This window comes from Natator depressus, chromosome 1 (assembly GCF_965152275.1).
Source record: "Natator depressus isolate rNatDep1 chromosome 1, rNatDep2.hap1, whole genome shotgun sequence".
NCBI classification, from domain to species: domain Eukaryota; kingdom Metazoa; phylum Chordata; order Testudines; family Cheloniidae; genus Natator; species Natator depressus.
Genome location: NC_134234.1, coordinates 194,920,860 through 194,938,101, shown reverse-complemented (window position 1 = coordinate 194,938,101; position 17,242 = coordinate 194,920,860). Strand labels below are relative to the sequence as shown.

Here is a 17,242-nt window from a genome sequence, read left to right as displayed (position 1 = left end):
GGCAGCAGGTTTAAAACAAATAAAAGGAAGTATTTCGTCACACAACGCACAGTCAACCTGTGGAACTCCTTGCCAGAGGATGTTGTGAAGGCCAAGACCATAATAGGGTTCTAAAAGGAACTAGATAAATTCATGGAGGATAGGTCCATCAATGGCTATTAGCCAGGATGGGCAGGAATGGTGTCCCCAGCTTCTGTTTGCCAGAAGCTGGGAATGAGCAACAGGGGATGGATCACTTGATGGATCTTTGGTTTGACCCAGTAGGGCCATTCTTATGTTCCTCTTGTCACATCTCCCTCACCCCTCTCTGCTCTTCCCAGCAGCCCTCAGGTACCAATGTAAAAGCAACTCAGAAATGCCTAAAATAGAGGTCAGCCTCTGTGTCCCATTTGTGTCCTTCTCAAACTCTTATTTTGTGTGTCTTTTTGTACGTCATCCCACAGGTATGGAAAATCCTCCTGATTCCAGCTTGCTACCTAACTCTCTTCTCATTCAAGTCCTCCTTTAAAAAAGAAGACTAATTTTTTCTACTGTCAATAAGAATTGAGTTAATAAAAATAGAGTATTCCCTTCTGAGGATTTTACAGAAAGTCTTCTGTGTGTGTCTGTTAGATAATATGACCTGTGGGACACAGACTGTCTTTAATTTGTGCCTTGTAGAGTGCTGGGCACAAGCTGCTTAGTGAATAACAGACAAATGAGAGCCCTGATGCCTTTTTTTGTGTGTGCGCTGGCAAGTTGTATGCTAAGAAAATAGTTAACATTCTGTTTATTTTATTCTGTAGATGCTCCAGAACCCATCAGAGTTTGCACAGTCTGTAAAATCCTTGTTAGAAGCACAGAAACAATCCATACAGTCTGGCTCCATAGCTAGTGGGGAGCACCTCTGTTTCATGGGAAGTGGCAGGGAAGAGGAAGACATGTATATGAACATGGTGTTGGCACATTTTTTACAGGTACAACTAGGATATTGGAATTATTGTTTGAACAACTAAAGAATTGCGTTCTTTCACAATCATCAATAAAAAGTGACAAAATAGACTTTCTTTACACATTAACTGTTCTTATAACTACACATGGTTTTGAGCAGTCATTTAATGACCACCAAAATTAGTTGTTCACTTCAACCCAGATCTTGCCTTCCTTAAACAAACCCACAATAGAGGATCTTGGCATCAGAAAAATTCTGCAAGGGTGCACTGGCACAGTTCTCTCCATATTATTCTATGGGGAGGTAAGATTCATTCTAGCCCTTCTCTTGTGCTCTCTCTCTTCCTTCTCCTCCCCTGGGAAGATGCAGGGATCAGTCCTCCAGATATCTGGGATCCATCAGAGAGCTAGGGACTATGGGCTTGTCTACATTACTCGCTGGATTGACGGGCAGCGAGCGATCCAGCAGGGGGTTGATTTATCACGTCTAGTCTAGATGCGATAAATCGATCACTGAGTGCTCTCCCATCGACTCCGGTACTCCACCAGGGCGAGAGGCGCAGGCAGAGTCGATGGGAGAGCATCAGCCGTCGACTTACCGCAGTGAAGACCCCACGGTAAGTAGATCTAAGTATGTCGAGTTCAGCTACGCTCTGGAGGAAAGTTTAATGCAGTCTGAAGCTGCAGTATCTTGCCTGAGCATTCCCCATAGAAATCCTCCAAAGCTATTGCCACCAGTTCTGTGATTTCACAGCTACCATGGAGCCAGTCTGTAGAGATTCAGATAAGTGATGTGGCTTTTTGTTTAATGATATGGTTTGGAATAGCATTTAGGGATTATAAATCCCTGTTGCAATAATGCTTCAGAATGGCTGTTACTGTACCCTCTCCAGTTCTCTGTAAAAGCTATGCATCATGGGCCTCACTATGGTCATTCATTCTTTCATTACATCCTGGCTAAAATTACTGTAATTAACTCGTACTTAATTTTCTTTTAAATTGATTCAGAAGCTGCCACAATTACAAAATTTTACTCCTGTAAAGAACATTTTAATGCCAGCCTTTTGCAGTCTTCCCATGAATTCAATTCAAAGTGTTGCTGATGGCATCTTCAGAAATCAAATTCCAAGGGAAGTGAGTTCTTTCTCCTACATCTCTCCAAAACTATTATAACTGAATACATACTGATCTTAATTTCTTTTGGTGTCTTTGAGGAGTGCCAAATGGAAGACTTTTCCATTAGTCAGATCACTTTAACCATTTTGACTTCCCTTTTATACCAGCTCTTTCTGGATTTTTCCTCCACCTCCTCCTTCATTGGTGGTGAGTGTGGCTGACTTTTCTAGGCCATCCCTTTTTTTAATATAGGTATTGTTTTAATTTGTAGAGTGACTTAGATTCTTGAAGATGGATGTACACAAGCTGAGATGTAATAAATATTTTTTTAAAAAAGCTTTTCAGAACCATGCCATTAGCTAAAAATAAAATGATTGGCCTTCATGGAGTCACTTATGCATTGTCATAGCTGTGAAAACCATATATGGTACATACTGGGGCATCACAATGAAGAAGAGGGAGCTGACTGCAACTTTGTGATATGGAGGAAAGTCGAAAAGCAAGCAACAGAAACATGTATGATCTGGTACTTGCAGCACACTTCTTTTCAGGATTAGGGCTTGAGTATCCCAAATAGTAAACACTCACACATGCTTAACTTTACTCCATAAGTAGTCCTATTAGTTTCAATAAGAGTATTCTAATTATTAAAGGAGGAGCACATGGATAAGGCATTAGACCATAACTCTCTCACTCTCATTTTTAAAAATAAGACTTCCTTGGTTCAAAGAAACTCCAAATTTATCAAGGAAAGTATGCTAAGCATGTGTCACGCCCTTAAGGTAGGGACCTATTTTTCCACCTTAAATTTGAAAATCCATGAGTGTCACAAATATGATTTCCAGTGTTTTTCTTGTTGCAGAAAAACAAGGAATATGTAAGCATTGCCAAAGGAGGATTCATGGGTAAGCTTTTGATTTAATAATGCTTTTTACATTCACTCTTGGCCTGACAAAGCTTTGAATGCGTTTTTTAATGCTGTTGGGATTACTGTTGGTATTTGTTTGGCAACCAGTTAAATGGATGGCAAACATAGTTTATTCACTGGATTTTTGTCACGTGCTGTTTTAACATTGTGCAATTGCATGTTCATTGTTAATTAGCTTTACCATTGTCACAGTGTATCCTGAATTCTGAATTAATCATGAATGGCTGGGAAGCTTCCCTCCCAATGTCTTTATCCTCCCTAGTGTTGTTTCTATGTATGTTAAAACAACTACAGTGTTTCCTAATTATACTTGTTAACAGTGCTGTAATTCTTCACTACTTTGTTTTCTTAAACATCAGTAACTAGGTTCCCAATGCTACAATTTACAATGCATGGGCAGACCACAGTTGAAGTCAGTGAGGCTCTGCATGAGTGTAGGGATCCACTCATGTTCTAAATGGTAGGATCAGGACCTAATAGCTTCTACTTTGACTAATAGCACTATTTTGACACACTCTCCATCTGATCAAAAATTAAGCAGCCAGTTATTTCCTGGTGCTTCTATGTTTTATGTAGTGTTATTTTCCTGTCTTTTATTTCATTACAATAAGTTTGTTTAGAGGCTCTGTAGTATTGAAAGGAGAAAGCAGTAGCAGGAGTAGCATTTGAACTTATTTGCATTTTTGTAAATCATCTAGAGTAAATGTTGACATCAGCAGTCTGAAGTGAGACATGATCAGATGACTCATTCAAATGTGGCTCTGAACATCTTTTAAAAATGCCCTTTCTAACAGCACTCCAGCAGCACTTAGCAGACATCAATGTGGAAGGACCCGAAAATGGATATGGCCACTGGATTGCTAGTACCTCAGGCTCAAGAAGTAGCATAAACTCCTCTGTTGATGTAAGTGTATTTATAGATCAGGTTGTATATTTGAAAATGACAAGAAGCAGTGATTTTTGTGTGTTCCGTAGTGCCTTTCTATTCTATAAACTCAAAATGCATGTTTTTATTAATTTAGGCCCTGATCTTGCAATTGTATGTGTGTGGAGATTCTTGCGCTTGTGTGGCACCTGTGGATATCTGATAGAAGGATCCGAGCCATAATTTTTTGCTCTGTCCAATAGATGTAGATAAGATGGGTCCTAGATGGCCTAAATCTACCCTTCTCTTACCTCAAGTCTATCCTGCAGAATGTATTGCTACAAATTATAATTGTTCTTAGCTGTATATTTAATTGCAGATTATAACCATCTTATATCCTGTTGGAAGTAGCCTGAAGTCATCTTGCTTTGAAGAGAGAATCTTTAGAGGAAATCTCACATTGGTTGCATTTCAATAAAATATATGGAATAGCTACCATTCTTAGATCTTCCTCACTTGGGGTATATAAAATACATAAGGCTGTACATGGGATGATAAGATATCCTTTTGGAATTTCAGGAAATCTTCCCAAAGGTGTAGAAGAACTCAACCAGTTGTTTACCAAGTCAGTGACTGGTCCTTCCAAAATTGTTTCATAATCCCACATCAGGTCTATTAAATATCTAAAGTCACTTATTTCAGAAAGTGAGGTTGTTCAGGTCTAATGGGTTAGTGAAAGCCAGTGGCAACATGACTCCAGCATGAGGGTGACCAGGCATCTCTAAGAAATGGTGCACTGTGAGGCTAAATTCTCCTTTATACATGCATCTGAGGGATCCATAGGGTATGGAGGTTGTGTTTCCATGGCACCTCTAAATTCCTTCCTTACTTGTAATATTCCAAGAAACACATTTCCTGAATTTTCTGTGCCCTTTCTAGTGGTAGGTAGAATATGGCTTTTAATTTTTATATACATTTACATTTTTACATGGTTAGAACTGTTTCCTCTCAGTGGAGTTTCAGAGCACAGTTCTAAGTAATGGGGCTTGGTAGCTTATTTTTTAAATGGGCTTTACTTTAGTCCTTTATGGCTGCCATTCTTTTTAAATCCTATTTCCATGATAAACAATACTAATAGTCTAGAGAACTTTCCTGTAAACAATAGCAAGTGATCATGCTCAGTATGTTGTAGCTTTTCATTCTTAACAAATTACTGATAGTAAAAATGTTGTGTTACAATTAATTCTTAGAGCACTTACATTTACAGGGTGATTCTCCTAATGGTTCAAGTGACGGAAAAGGAGTCAAGTCCTTGGTAAATAAAATGACTGTTGCTTTGAAGACTAAATCTGTGAATGTGAAAGAAAAAGTTATCAGTTTTATTGAAAATACATCAACTCCTGTGGACAGGTGGGTTATTTATATGTGATTATCAGTGATGAATGACTGGATGTTTTTGAAAGTATGAAGATTAGACTAAATAATAAGAATCAAGAGAAGATAAACTGAAAGCTATCAGGCTTTGAGTGTGTTTTATTTGTCTTCTCTTCCTCCCCAGCCCCCTTTTTGGAATTTCCTTCACCAGCATTTGCAAGATATCATCGTCTTAAAGCGTGACTAGTTTGCTGGCTCATAATTCTAAGGCCAGTATCTGCACCCCCATCTCTGGATGATAATGCAGCAAACTGCCACTATAATAAATTTATAACAAAGAAACCTGTCTAGTGATAAAGGCATTTAGAATGGGTTTTTCAAAAGCGTTAGTAAGACTCCCATTGACTTCAGTATGAGCAGAGTTAAATCAACACTGAATACTCTTGAAAATCCCACCCTAAATCTTTATTTTAAACAGTTTTGCTCATTGCACATGCATTTGCTCAAAGGGGAGGAGCTGAAACAAAGAGAAATATAAAAAGTGATTGTCCTGACTTTGTGGCTTGAACACAGAACTGAGATCCATGAACTCCTGGATTCTAAGCACAGTTCTAGCATAGACTTTCCCTTTCAGCTGGAGAGGTTTTCAGAGTCTTGTTTTCACAACTATAAAATAGGAATATTGATTTCACAGTGGGTTCAGTGACAGTTTTCGTTTTAAAGTACATTTAAAGTTGAAGATCTGTTTTCTAAATATTTGTGAATAGGTCTGAATTTGATAGCCTATTTTACAACTCTCCTTTAAAATTACTGTAAGTCTTAATAGTTGCAAGGTTGTGAAAGATGGATGCTATTGAGTGCCTTTTAAAGCACTGAGATATATTTACTTGTTAATGAGGCTCAGGATGGCTGCTGTGGTGAACAATGGTTCTCAGATCCTCACCTACTTAATTTTTAGTCCAACTAAAAGGGTTGTTTACAGCTTGGTTTCTCTGTTGCAATGATGCAGTTACCACTTACACCATGGTTTAGGGCAGAAGTATCTTGTAATAAAAATACCTTTTTGTTTCTGTTGCACCAAGCATTCAAATAAGGCTCATATGTAAATCACATCTAATGTAGAAATGCCTCTTTAAAATAATTTCTTCCAAGCTTCCTGTGGTCCCTGGGTAGGTCTGCTGAAATATTGTTGGGTTTGACGAGATGTAGGGAAAAATTGCTGATACAGAGTACTCATTTTTTTATACTAGGTTTTTTATTTTTTATAATTGTTCTGTCCTCTGCCCCAATTTGCTATAGAATATCTTTCAATCTTTCCTGGCCAGACAGAGCAAGCATGGAGCGGTAAGCCAATGAGTAGACCAATCTGACTAAAAACACCTTTGTCCTTTTTAGCATGACTTCACAATGTTTGTAAGCATTGGTCTCACTGACATCTCTGAAATTCTATATATCAACTTTTTAAAAAGCTATGCTTTGCATCAAACTTAACGTTTTCAAGTGCTATTCTGCAGTCAGGGGAAGAAAAGGGAAATATTTGCAGTGCTTTCTTATTCTCTTGGCTTTTATTCAGTCTTTCAGTTTCCTTCCTCTTTATTTGAAACTTTTTTTTTTTGAAATCTAGTCACTTCAGTTTTGCATCTTATTAATTATTTGTTGTAGGGAAAAGGGGCAGAAGCCTTTATTTAGCAGGCTTCAGTTTTGAGCTTCAGAAGGAGAGACTTGAGCTTCAAAGGAGACCTATTACAAGCTGTTCAGAAAGTATCTTCAGAGTTCAGGGTGCTCTAAGAGTTTTAAAGTCCTCTTGGAATTTTGTCAGCAAATTTAAAACTACTGCATTCCTAGAGAGACATGGTGGATAAGGTAATATCTTATTGGACCAACTTCTGTTGGTGAGCGAGAAGAGCTTCTGAGCTTTCACAGAGCTCTTCTTCAGGTTAGCGGGAAGGCTTCTCTCTTTCATCAACAGAAGTTGGTAAAAATATTACCTCACCCACATTGTCTCTCTAAAGTCCAGGGATTGACATGTCTACAACAATACTGCGTATTCCGAGCACATTCTTAGCCTGTGGTGATGCAATATGCTGGTCAGAATGGAGATGCTCACACTGTGGGAACAGCAAACAGAGCCACAAAAACAGGCACACCTCTCAACTGTCCCTCATTTCGTTCCCAGAGTTAACTGTGTTCCACACAAATTTAGTATCCCTTCACTTTTAATGATAAAATTATTTACGTCAGAAATAATCATGAAACTGTGCTTATAAAATGTTACTTATGCCAAACGAAGGAATCCATAGCATTTCCTGCACGAAAAATACTTTGGTCTCCCTCATTTTTGGGTCTTTGTCACACATTGCATCCCACATTTGAGTCTTGGCAGGTTGTGCTGTATGGAAGTGGGTGCTGAAAAAGTCATATTTTTTTTTAAAATGTCAGTTCTATTTTTAAGGATTTTGATTCACTTTTTTCTAGTAGATTTGTCCATTCTCTGAGAATGGGGGAACATCATGCTGGCTATGCTAGGTCACCCAATATTACTAGAGAAAGGAGATGGTATAGGGTGAGCAAAAACAATAGTTAATGTTAAGGCTATCCTTGTAGTCCTTGGAAGGAAACAGGAATATCCCAGTAAAACTGATACATATGGTTATTTCAGGATTTATAAAGCTACTTTAAAAGAATAAAGATAAAAACCTCTTAGGAAACATTAATATTAAACTATAAAATTGTTTCTTTGCAGCTTTTTAGTGTTTGTTTTATAACTGACAGACCATCCTACCTTTTGTTTGTTATGAAGAAATATTGCTGCATTGAGTATGTACTTGTCCCTTAAAGGAATATCACTCCCCTACATTCAAATCATCTTTTTTTTTCCATTGGAAAGTTGTACTGACAATATTAACTAGTTAGAACCCAGGATAAATTAATGTACTAAGACTATGCTTTTCTTAAAATTCCAGCTCTGTAAAGTGGAAAGAAACTTTTTTGTCTCATTGATTCAGTCATGCCAATTTTATCTTTACTAGCAAAAACAATCTGATTTTGCAGGTTATCTACTGAATGGAATTAGATTAAATGAGGTCCCTAACCTGTACCACAAACTGATCTCATATAGTGCCATTTAATTCCTGTAGAATTCCCCATTTCTAGTTTAATATGGTGCAAAAATTTATATAGTAGGCCTTTCTTTTTTGCTTTGTCTAACCTTCCTCTGTTAATGCAAATATAACCTCTTTTAAACACTAGCTATGAATTTCAATTAACATTATAAATATATAATCTTATTAAACATAATCTCCTCTTACCAAATCAGTAATCTACAGTATTCTTCCTCATTCTTTTTTCTTAAAATTCCATATGCACAAAAGTCTAGCTAAATAGTAAAATAGAATCACTGCCCTCTTGGATTGTCAGTGTCATCGATGCTTATTGTCTTTAAATCACTAATGAGCACATTTTTATATTGCTTTTTTTGTATAGCATATTTCTGTTTTTTCTCAATTAACAATTAGTTTTTCCATGTTCTTTCTCATTCAGTAACTTCTAATCAAATAGCCCTAGAGGATATAGCAACTTGTTAGACTTCCATGGATAGATAAATATCAGCTTTCTTCAATATAGTACTAAAGGCACGGGTTCTCTCTTGGACCCGGTTCCACAGACGTATATAAATTAGTGTGCATCAATATATTGGCTCAAAACAGGAACAGAGGTTTATAGATGTTTAACTGAAGCAGATTTGTTTCCTTTTTGTATCTACACGGTGTTATCCTTTGGGAAAATCTCTGCAAGAGTGACCCTCTTGCCAGTCCAGCGAACAGTCAAATGTACTTTTTAATATTCTCCATCTTTTCCCTCCACCCCAATTTACAATCCTTCCAGAGCCATACAGCATGTTAAAATGTAATTCAGACAAACACTAGAGTGCTCTGCTGGGTATTTCAAAGCATCTCCTTAAATGTTTTGGATTTTTAGAATGTTTTTGCTGTTCGAGAGAATGGTTAGAAGTTGTATGTAAGATGCAGGACTACCTGCTTTTCAGTTACAATGCTTAAAAGTGTTCAGTCTGGCAAATAACCACATGATCTGCTTTTACTAATCGGGTGCTTTCTGGGTCACTCCCGGCTTTCTTGCAGTAGACTTTGAGACTGTGGATTCCTCTTTAGTTGCACAGATACGGTCACATTTTGATATTGCATGCTGCTGTAGTAAATGTTGTACCATAGGATCTTAAAAGTTTTTTTTGTTTGTTTGTTTTTCCCCTCCTGCCCTCTCCCCATGCCAACAGACATGTTAGCAGCAGTGACAGATTGGGAAAACCCTACCGTGGTGTAAAACCGGTATTCAGCATTGGAGACGAAGAAGAATATGATACTGGTACAGTAGGAAACTCTATTCTTATTTGAAGTCCCCTTAATTTAGACACATACATAACCTCTTTTCTATTTGACTGTCACAGGGTACCATTGTTGTCTGTCATTAACTACAAATTAAATATTTTCAATTTACAAAAATATTTTTAAATAATTATTCTTACTATTAATCAGATTAGAGGGGCTTAATGACCAAGCAAGAACAGGGCCCCGTTGTGCTGGGCATTGTACAGACACCGAATAGTAGACAGTCTCTACCCTGAAGAGTGGTTCCCCCGCTCTCCCTTTAACTGCCAACTCTGCAAATTCACCTTGGGGATCTGACAGTCAAACTGCATTCTCTTTTTCACTCATTTGTTTTAAATGTCTTGCAAGCCCACATCTGTCATCACTTATACCCATGCAACCCTGTTAACCTCCACTGAGGTTATGCACTTTGACCTGCAGTACCTTTTATTACTGGCGATAATGAACAAGAAGAAAAAAATCCAATTTGATTGTCTGATCCTAGGTTGTCTGCTTGGCTGGCAGTTAGGCTGTGTGTATACTGCTCTGTAGTTTGGACTAGGAGGGTGTGAATAGCAGTGCACACCAGAGTGCTGTGCTGTAACTCCTCTGTGTGGACACTGCAGTCACAAACTAAAAGATTTATAGTTCACATTAATGGCTGTTCAACCAGGACTACATGCTCCTTAGATGTGTACCGACTGTATCACTGATTGTCACTGAGTGCTGCGATCACATAGCCGCCATCAGGATGGGCACAAGCTTTTCCACTGTTAGTTCAGTAAATTCTGTCAGTGTGTTCTTGTCCCCCAGAAAAACCTCTTTCCACACTTATATTTGCAAACTACTTGTGGAAAGTTTTTTGCCATTTCCATTTGAGGATGTGATGTTACCGACTAGGGTGTATACAATGGATATGAACAGGTAATTTACGTCCACAGTAAGGCTTTGTCTATAGTACTTAAACACTTTTTATTAAAAAATACGTTAACAATTAGCTTTTAGGATTTTTTTTTAATTTAACATTCTTTTTTAAAACAAATCCTGCAGAATGAGCAAAACCAACATTGCACAAATATATTGTGCTTGTACAGAAGAACAAAAAAGGTGAAACTATTTTCCGTGCAGTTACATTGTATTTACAATGGTGTAATTGAGAGCAGAATTTGTCCCATGACTTCTAACTTCAGTGTCCCTTCTTAAAAAATTACCTTTTTAGATGTGGATGTGCATATCTACAACTCTAAATTGTCTTGAAGTAAATATTCTAACTAGAGCATGCAAAAATAGCTTTGAAAAAGGAGTAATTAAAAGAATGGAGGTGAGAACTCAAATGTGGATGCAAGATGGTTGGACTTAGTAGATAATGGGTTCCTTGCACTTCTGTGGTTTACACCAAACGTACTATTTGGAATTCTTCAGTGTTCTAATTGGGATATGAAACCGAATTATTTTTGTTTTTAATAAGCAATAACGTAAACATTGAAGAGCTGACAGATGTTCTGTCTGTGTAAAAGTCCATTTTTCCTCGTCCATATAGATGAAATTGATAGTTCCTCAATGTCGGATGATGACCGAAAAGAGGTAGTCAACATCCACACATGGATAAATAAACCAGATGTGAAGCATCATTTCCCCTGTAATGAAGTGAAAGAAAATGGACACATGTTTCCTAGGTACTAAAGTACTATTTATTCTTAAGAGTATGAAAAAGCTAGTGGTGGTGTTAAATTGTGTCTGGATATTGTCTATAATGAACAATAAGTGTCTGAGCCACTAACTAACTAAGAGCTGTAGTATTTATTGTTTGTATTGTCACAGTGCCTATGAGCCCTAGTCATTGTGCTAGGTGCTGTACAGATATGCTCCTTGACTATTTCTACAGCATGTGTACAGAATTTTACTGCTAAGATTACAATAGAAAGAATAGTACTAATTCTTTTGCAAAACAAGTTGTTTCAAAAAATACTCTCAATAGGTTTTGGGTTTATTTTCAGCATTGGGGCCCCAAACATCCAAGTGTGCCTGCAGTCTGTCCTTGTCAATATCTGCACAAAAATGTATTTCAGAGGCACTGCTGTCTCTAAATCAGGACACAGTTGCAGTGACCTTTTTATCTGGTCATTAGGAGGTACTGGAGCATGATGCATAGTGCATGTTCCCTTAGCTGCCCCCAAAGAGTGTGACTGTAGGGACCTAACAAACTTGTTCTGTAGTGTAAAGCATGGTGTCCTTTGCTCAAAACACTAAGTTGCTTAAAGTTGTGTTTTGCTCTTATTTAGACAGATGGACAGAAAACTATTTTATATTTTTATTAAAAAGAATCTGGTGGAAGATAAAACTCTAGAATTTGACCAACAATTTGACCAGAGACTGCAGTCCATGTTTCACTGTTGCATTTTTGTCATAGTTCCAAAGAACTATACATTTAAACCACTGGAAAAGTTCATCCAGGAAAAAAACCAGCAAGCTCTTCTAAAAATTTTACGTAGGATGATATTGCTTGAAAGCTGCAAATACTTCTGCATGTACATCGAATACAGGATCAGAACCTCTGTGTTGGCTCCCTGTGAGATGTACATGTTAGCTATTAGTTCCTGAGAGACTGTGCAGTGTCAGTGTTCATTGACAAACTGTATGGTTTTGCTTTGTGCTATTAAACATCTGCCATGTTTGACTTCAGAAGTGCTTGCATTTCAGTTCTGAGAGAAGTTTGTAAAGTGTTTAGGAATTCTGAATTAAATATGCGGCATAAATATAAAACTGTTGGAATTTGAAAACTGTGTTAGCTAGCTCATAGTGTGAGTTATCTTTAGTATTAAACTTTCTGTATATTTGACCCTTACTCCATTTGTTGGTAAATTCTTTCTCTTTTTAAAGTCATCTCTTAGTAACTGCAACACATATGTACTGTTTGAGGGAGATTCCATCACGAAGGGGATTGGCTTACATACAGTCTCGTCAGGCCCTAAACTCGGTAGTTAAAATTACATCCAAGAAGAAACACCCAGAACTAATCACCTTTAAATATGGAAACAGCAGTACTTCGGGCATAGAAATTTTAGCAGTTGAAAGGTAAGACTATTTCTCAATTATGAACTGATCACAAAACAAAGGGGCTCATCCTGCAAGGTAGAGTGTGCCACTAATTCCTTGTGATATCAGTGGAAATCAGAGGCACTTGGCACTTCCAGAATCAGGCCCAAAGCTAACGCTTTGTTTTTAATAGCTGTAATTTCCTGACATGAATCAGGATACACAGCAGATCTACAGTCTCTCTCAAGGAATATTGAGTTTGTGTATTTTAGAAAAAACAATGTACTGATTGTACCCTGATCAGTTTAACAATCTGTAAGATAAGTCATGTAGAAAGAAATGTCTCCTCCTCCACCCGTACCTCCGTATAAATGCCTCTGAAATACTTTTTAAGTTAGCTTTTTATTTTTGAAATAACTCCTTTTGGTAACCATTTTACTGAAAAGTGTCCTCTTAGTAATGGGTCCAGGTAAGAGGCTATATGCAAGTTTCTATCCTGCTACAAAGGCCCCAAATATATCATGTGGAAAGGTACCAGACATTCTTCATCACTAAGATTTTGATGTTGGTTTATCACTTTGGGAGAGGGCAGGGAGGGCATAGCCTCCAAAGAAAGAGAAGTATTTTGGGCTTTGTGCTTGCTTCTTTTTTCACTACAGTTTATAGTTTTTCTTAGATCTTCGTGTGTGTGGAAACTCCAGTATTTAAAGACATTAAGGTGAAGGAATTTTTTTTGTTTTAATAAAGAAGGCTCATGATTAACATACAGACATTACCTGGTGATGTAAATAATGGATTCCAGATTCTTGTACGTCTGGTTTTCCCAGACATGAAGAGTCTGATCCAAAGTCTATTGACTTCAGTAGACTTGGGATCAGACCCAAAATAATTGTCTTCAGAATAAAATTAACCTAAGGCGATCTGTAAAGTCTGTGTTCTACAAGACATGCACTTGAGAGTGAACACGTTAATGAGAGGAGCGACCTTTTTTGTATGGAAAAATGTTCCTTTCAACTTCTAAGTTTTCTGAATGTCAGTATTGATGCATGATTTTGAAAATTATAATTTTTTTTTTAAAAACTGGTCTTTAGGGGATTGGACAGCTGAGAATTAGTAATATGATATAGAGCCTTTAACCTGAAGATTGCTGATGAAAATCTATTCTATATCAGTTCTTATACTGGACTCATCACTTTAGTACAGAGCGCCTTCCACTAGTGCATTAAGTAACATGACTAACATATGTCACAGGTTGGTTGTTCTCTCATCCTCTCCCTGAGGGAGAAGCATGTGCAGTGAAGCATCTTGTTTTGGAAGGATTTTTTACCTAGATCAGTAGTGACTAAAAGTTACTATAATCTGATGCCTGTTTGGGTGTCCTGTGTGAAATGAGTTTGGTGGTATTGGTCCAGTTCCCAGCAGTAAGTTGTCCATACCACAGAAAACTCCACCACACATGGCACTAATTCACTACTTCATTGGCTACCTCCATATAGTGAGCAAGAACTGAGTGGTAAGCATGGAAAATGAACTATTCTCTTGTCCATAGAAGTATCTCCAGATTAGGGTTGGTATGCATTGGTGGAGTAATGTATGGAGAAATCTTGTCCTGCTGTTGCCCATTCTGTACCTTTCTATGACTAAATCAAGGTTTTCAGTCTCCAGGGTTCTCAACCCAATACTTTTCATTAGCACTGAATTCACAGGAAGAACATTTTCTCTTACTCCAACTATGAAGAATATTACTATTTACCCAATAGTTTTACATTTTAAAAGGGGATTTTTCCCAAATCTTACGGAGACTAAGCTAGAGGATGAATTCAGACATCAGTTTTTATGATTGGCATGGAAAGTTGGCACAGTGTATTAATGATGATCCTTTCTCTTTTAAAGGTATTTGATTCCAAATGCAGGTGATGCTACCAAAGCCATAAAACAACAGATCATGAAAGTTCTGGATGCGTTGGAGAACTAATAACAAAAAACTTTTAAGATAACGGTTTAAAAAGAAAAGAGGCAACCAAGATACTGTATGTGGACACAAAATGACTGCTTTCCAACTGAATACTAATCTAAGAGAACATCTCTGTTTGCTGATGGGAATGCCTGAGTAGCAGGCTTAAAATAGGGTAAATTATTAATTTCTCAGCAAGATTTCAATAATTTTTTTGTTTAACAATTTTGTTTGTTTTTTTTTTGCAAAAGTTGTTTGTTATAAAGGTCAGGTTTTTTAAAAGCAGCTTTAATGTAGCAATTCAGTTGTATAGAACTATATGAAGGGAATGCAGGTCTTTCAGGTATGGAAAAATAGTTGAAGTGTCGTAAATAACCTTGAGAATTAGAAGTCAAAAATGTCTAAAGCCTAATGCCTGTAAATTTGACTTTGCCTACTGGTAGTATCAAGTATTGTTATCAGTCCTTAGGTTTGTAAACAGAAGAGACAAAAGCTCAGTAATACTACTTATGCCTCTCAAAATGATTGGAACCCAATTCAATCAATCTTCAACTCAAGGCGATTGAAAAATGCAAACCATACTGTGGAGGGGGGAAAAAAGTTGTTGTGTTTTTTTTTTTTTAAACCTACTATACACTATCAGGTAAAATAATTTGAATGGTTAAATGACTGTTTTTAAATACTAGACTGAACTGTATACAATAAGAAAAAACTTACCACAGGGTTATGATTTTGTAATTATGCAAATTAAATGTTTTCTGGGTTGAGGCAGTGTTACTATTGTAGTACAAATGCGTGAGTGCTTTTGAGCAAATGAAATTGGAATTCATGCTTCACATGACAGATTACCAGGTGAAAGTGAGTTGTCTGCCTCCATCAAAAGTGAAATATCTAATAAAATATATTCTTTGGGCTGTCATTTCAAAACCCTTCAGTTCAGCACAGATGGATTTGTACTAACTTGAAGGTGTGTTCTGCAACAAGAACACACCTAATGCACACAAATAAAGCAAAGTGGTCAAAGCACTGAATATCTGTAATAACTATTTGTTACCTTCAAGGCCATATGGATTTTTCCTTTGAATAACATTTTAAATTCTTTAATGCCAGAGAACTGACAACTATTCTAGCATCTTTCAGATTTGATCTAAAATAGCTTTCACTAATCTGCAGCTTTCAGATTTCATCTAAATTTGGTTCTCAGGTTAGCAAGCCAATCCTGGAATGCCCTTATGGCCATGGAATAGTTTGTGTGCATGCTGATGCTGAAAGTAGCAAAAACTCTGGAATGATGATTATGGGAATCAGCTGTACTGTGTGGAAACCACTTAGTATTTACAGTTAATAAAATGTAAAATTGATGTATCATAAGGAAATAAATGAAACTGACCTTTATAAAAATCAGCTATTTTAAGTTATTTGAGTAGGAATCAAGCTAAAGCACCTTAATTCTGGAACAAATTCCTTTTTAAAAAATATCTGAATAAACCCCAATAGAACTTGAACTATTGAAAGTATTTGCATGAAATTGCACCTGGCCCAATGCTCCTGTATTTATAGTTTTGCCCTGCAGCTGTTGTATTACATTCCCCACTTCCTGTCCTCTGAAGAGCCTCTGACTCTGTGCCTACTTCAGCAATGAGATTTTTTTTCATAATGTTAATGTAAAGATGTTTGTGTTACTGTTTATAACTACAATTGTAAATAAACCAGTACAATTTGAACATAACTTGTTCTAACAGCAGGCATTTAATTTTACACTGTTTGATTTCTGGTGGCCTAACTATAGTTTTTCTAAAAGTAACTTTTTTTCATGGGGGGAATTAGATACTTAAAGTGAGAAAAGTAGTTGGCTACAGTTCATAGGCAGCTGGTGTGAGTTTTTTTTTTTAAAGTATTTATGTTTGCTTTTAATTTTGAAAGACTTTCTTATATCAAATGAAATATAACAGTAGAAAATAGACAAAGCTCCATTATGTCAGTAATGTATTTGTAAGTATATGGTTCACCTATCATTAAAATTCATTTGGTTAATTTTATTGGCTGACCATGGTCAACATTGCAGGGATCAGAGCTTATATTTTGAACTTTGCTGTTTATAAATGAACAAATGGTAGAATAATTCAAAAGCTGATTACAAAGCATTCCTAATTCTGTCATATTTTTGTTATGAAAAATATTGACAGCATATTAATATGTAACAATTTTTGCTCACTATTAGTGGGAAGAGGGAAAAAATAATTTTGCATTATATTACTGACTTGGGAAGTCAGGGTATAATTGTTTCACAAGTAGCTGAAGTATTTCTAATATCTTGAACAATCCAGCTATCCATAGTGAAAATTACATTGTTTTAAAATAATTAGCCATGCTTATTTCAAACATAGGAGGAAAGTAATATACACTGCTCCATTATCAGCAATATACGTCCTTTTAGCTAACTGGTACAGTAACTCTGCATTAAAACTTACCTGAAGCGGGTTCTAGCCCACGAAAGCTTATGCCCAAATAAATGTGTTAGTCTCTAAGGTGCCACAAGGACTCCTCATTGTTTTTATCTCTGTAGGTTAAACATCACCAACATTATGGAATTCATAATTTACGCCACCAAAAGGGATGATAAAAAACTAACCATTTCTGAGATAATTTATAGGTTG

The 17,242-nt window shown here is 36.7% G+C and overlaps 1 protein-coding gene across 3 annotated transcripts in view; it reads left to right on the top strand.

The window, feature by feature from the left end:
- Nucleotides 1-16,452, top strand: part of TBC1D23 (TBC1 domain family member 23) — a 52,939-nt gene extending 36,487 nt beyond the window's left edge. The window contains exons 10-18 of one of the 3 annotated variants that reach the window (XM_074973430.1): nucleotides 786-956; nucleotides 2,909-2,951; nucleotides 3,769-3,878; nucleotides 5,107-5,249; nucleotides 6,513-6,557; nucleotides 9,505-9,593; nucleotides 11,136-11,271; nucleotides 12,476-12,670; nucleotides 14,525-16,452. In XM_074973430.1, coding sequence (XP_074829531.1) covers nucleotides 786-956; nucleotides 2,909-2,951; nucleotides 3,769-3,878; nucleotides 5,107-5,249; nucleotides 6,513-6,557; nucleotides 9,505-9,593; nucleotides 11,136-11,271; nucleotides 12,476-12,670; nucleotides 14,525-14,606 — 1,014 coding nt within the window. In that variant the 3' untranslated portion in view covers nucleotides 14,607-16,452. The remainder of the gene's footprint in view (nucleotides 1-785; nucleotides 957-2,908; nucleotides 2,952-3,768; nucleotides 3,879-5,106; nucleotides 5,250-6,512; nucleotides 6,558-9,504; nucleotides 9,594-11,135; nucleotides 11,272-12,475; nucleotides 12,671-14,524) is intronic. The other 2 variants (XM_074973411.1, XM_074973421.1) reach the window with 2 other exon arrangements.
- The last annotated feature ends 790 nt before the right edge of the window (nucleotides 16,453-17,242 follow it).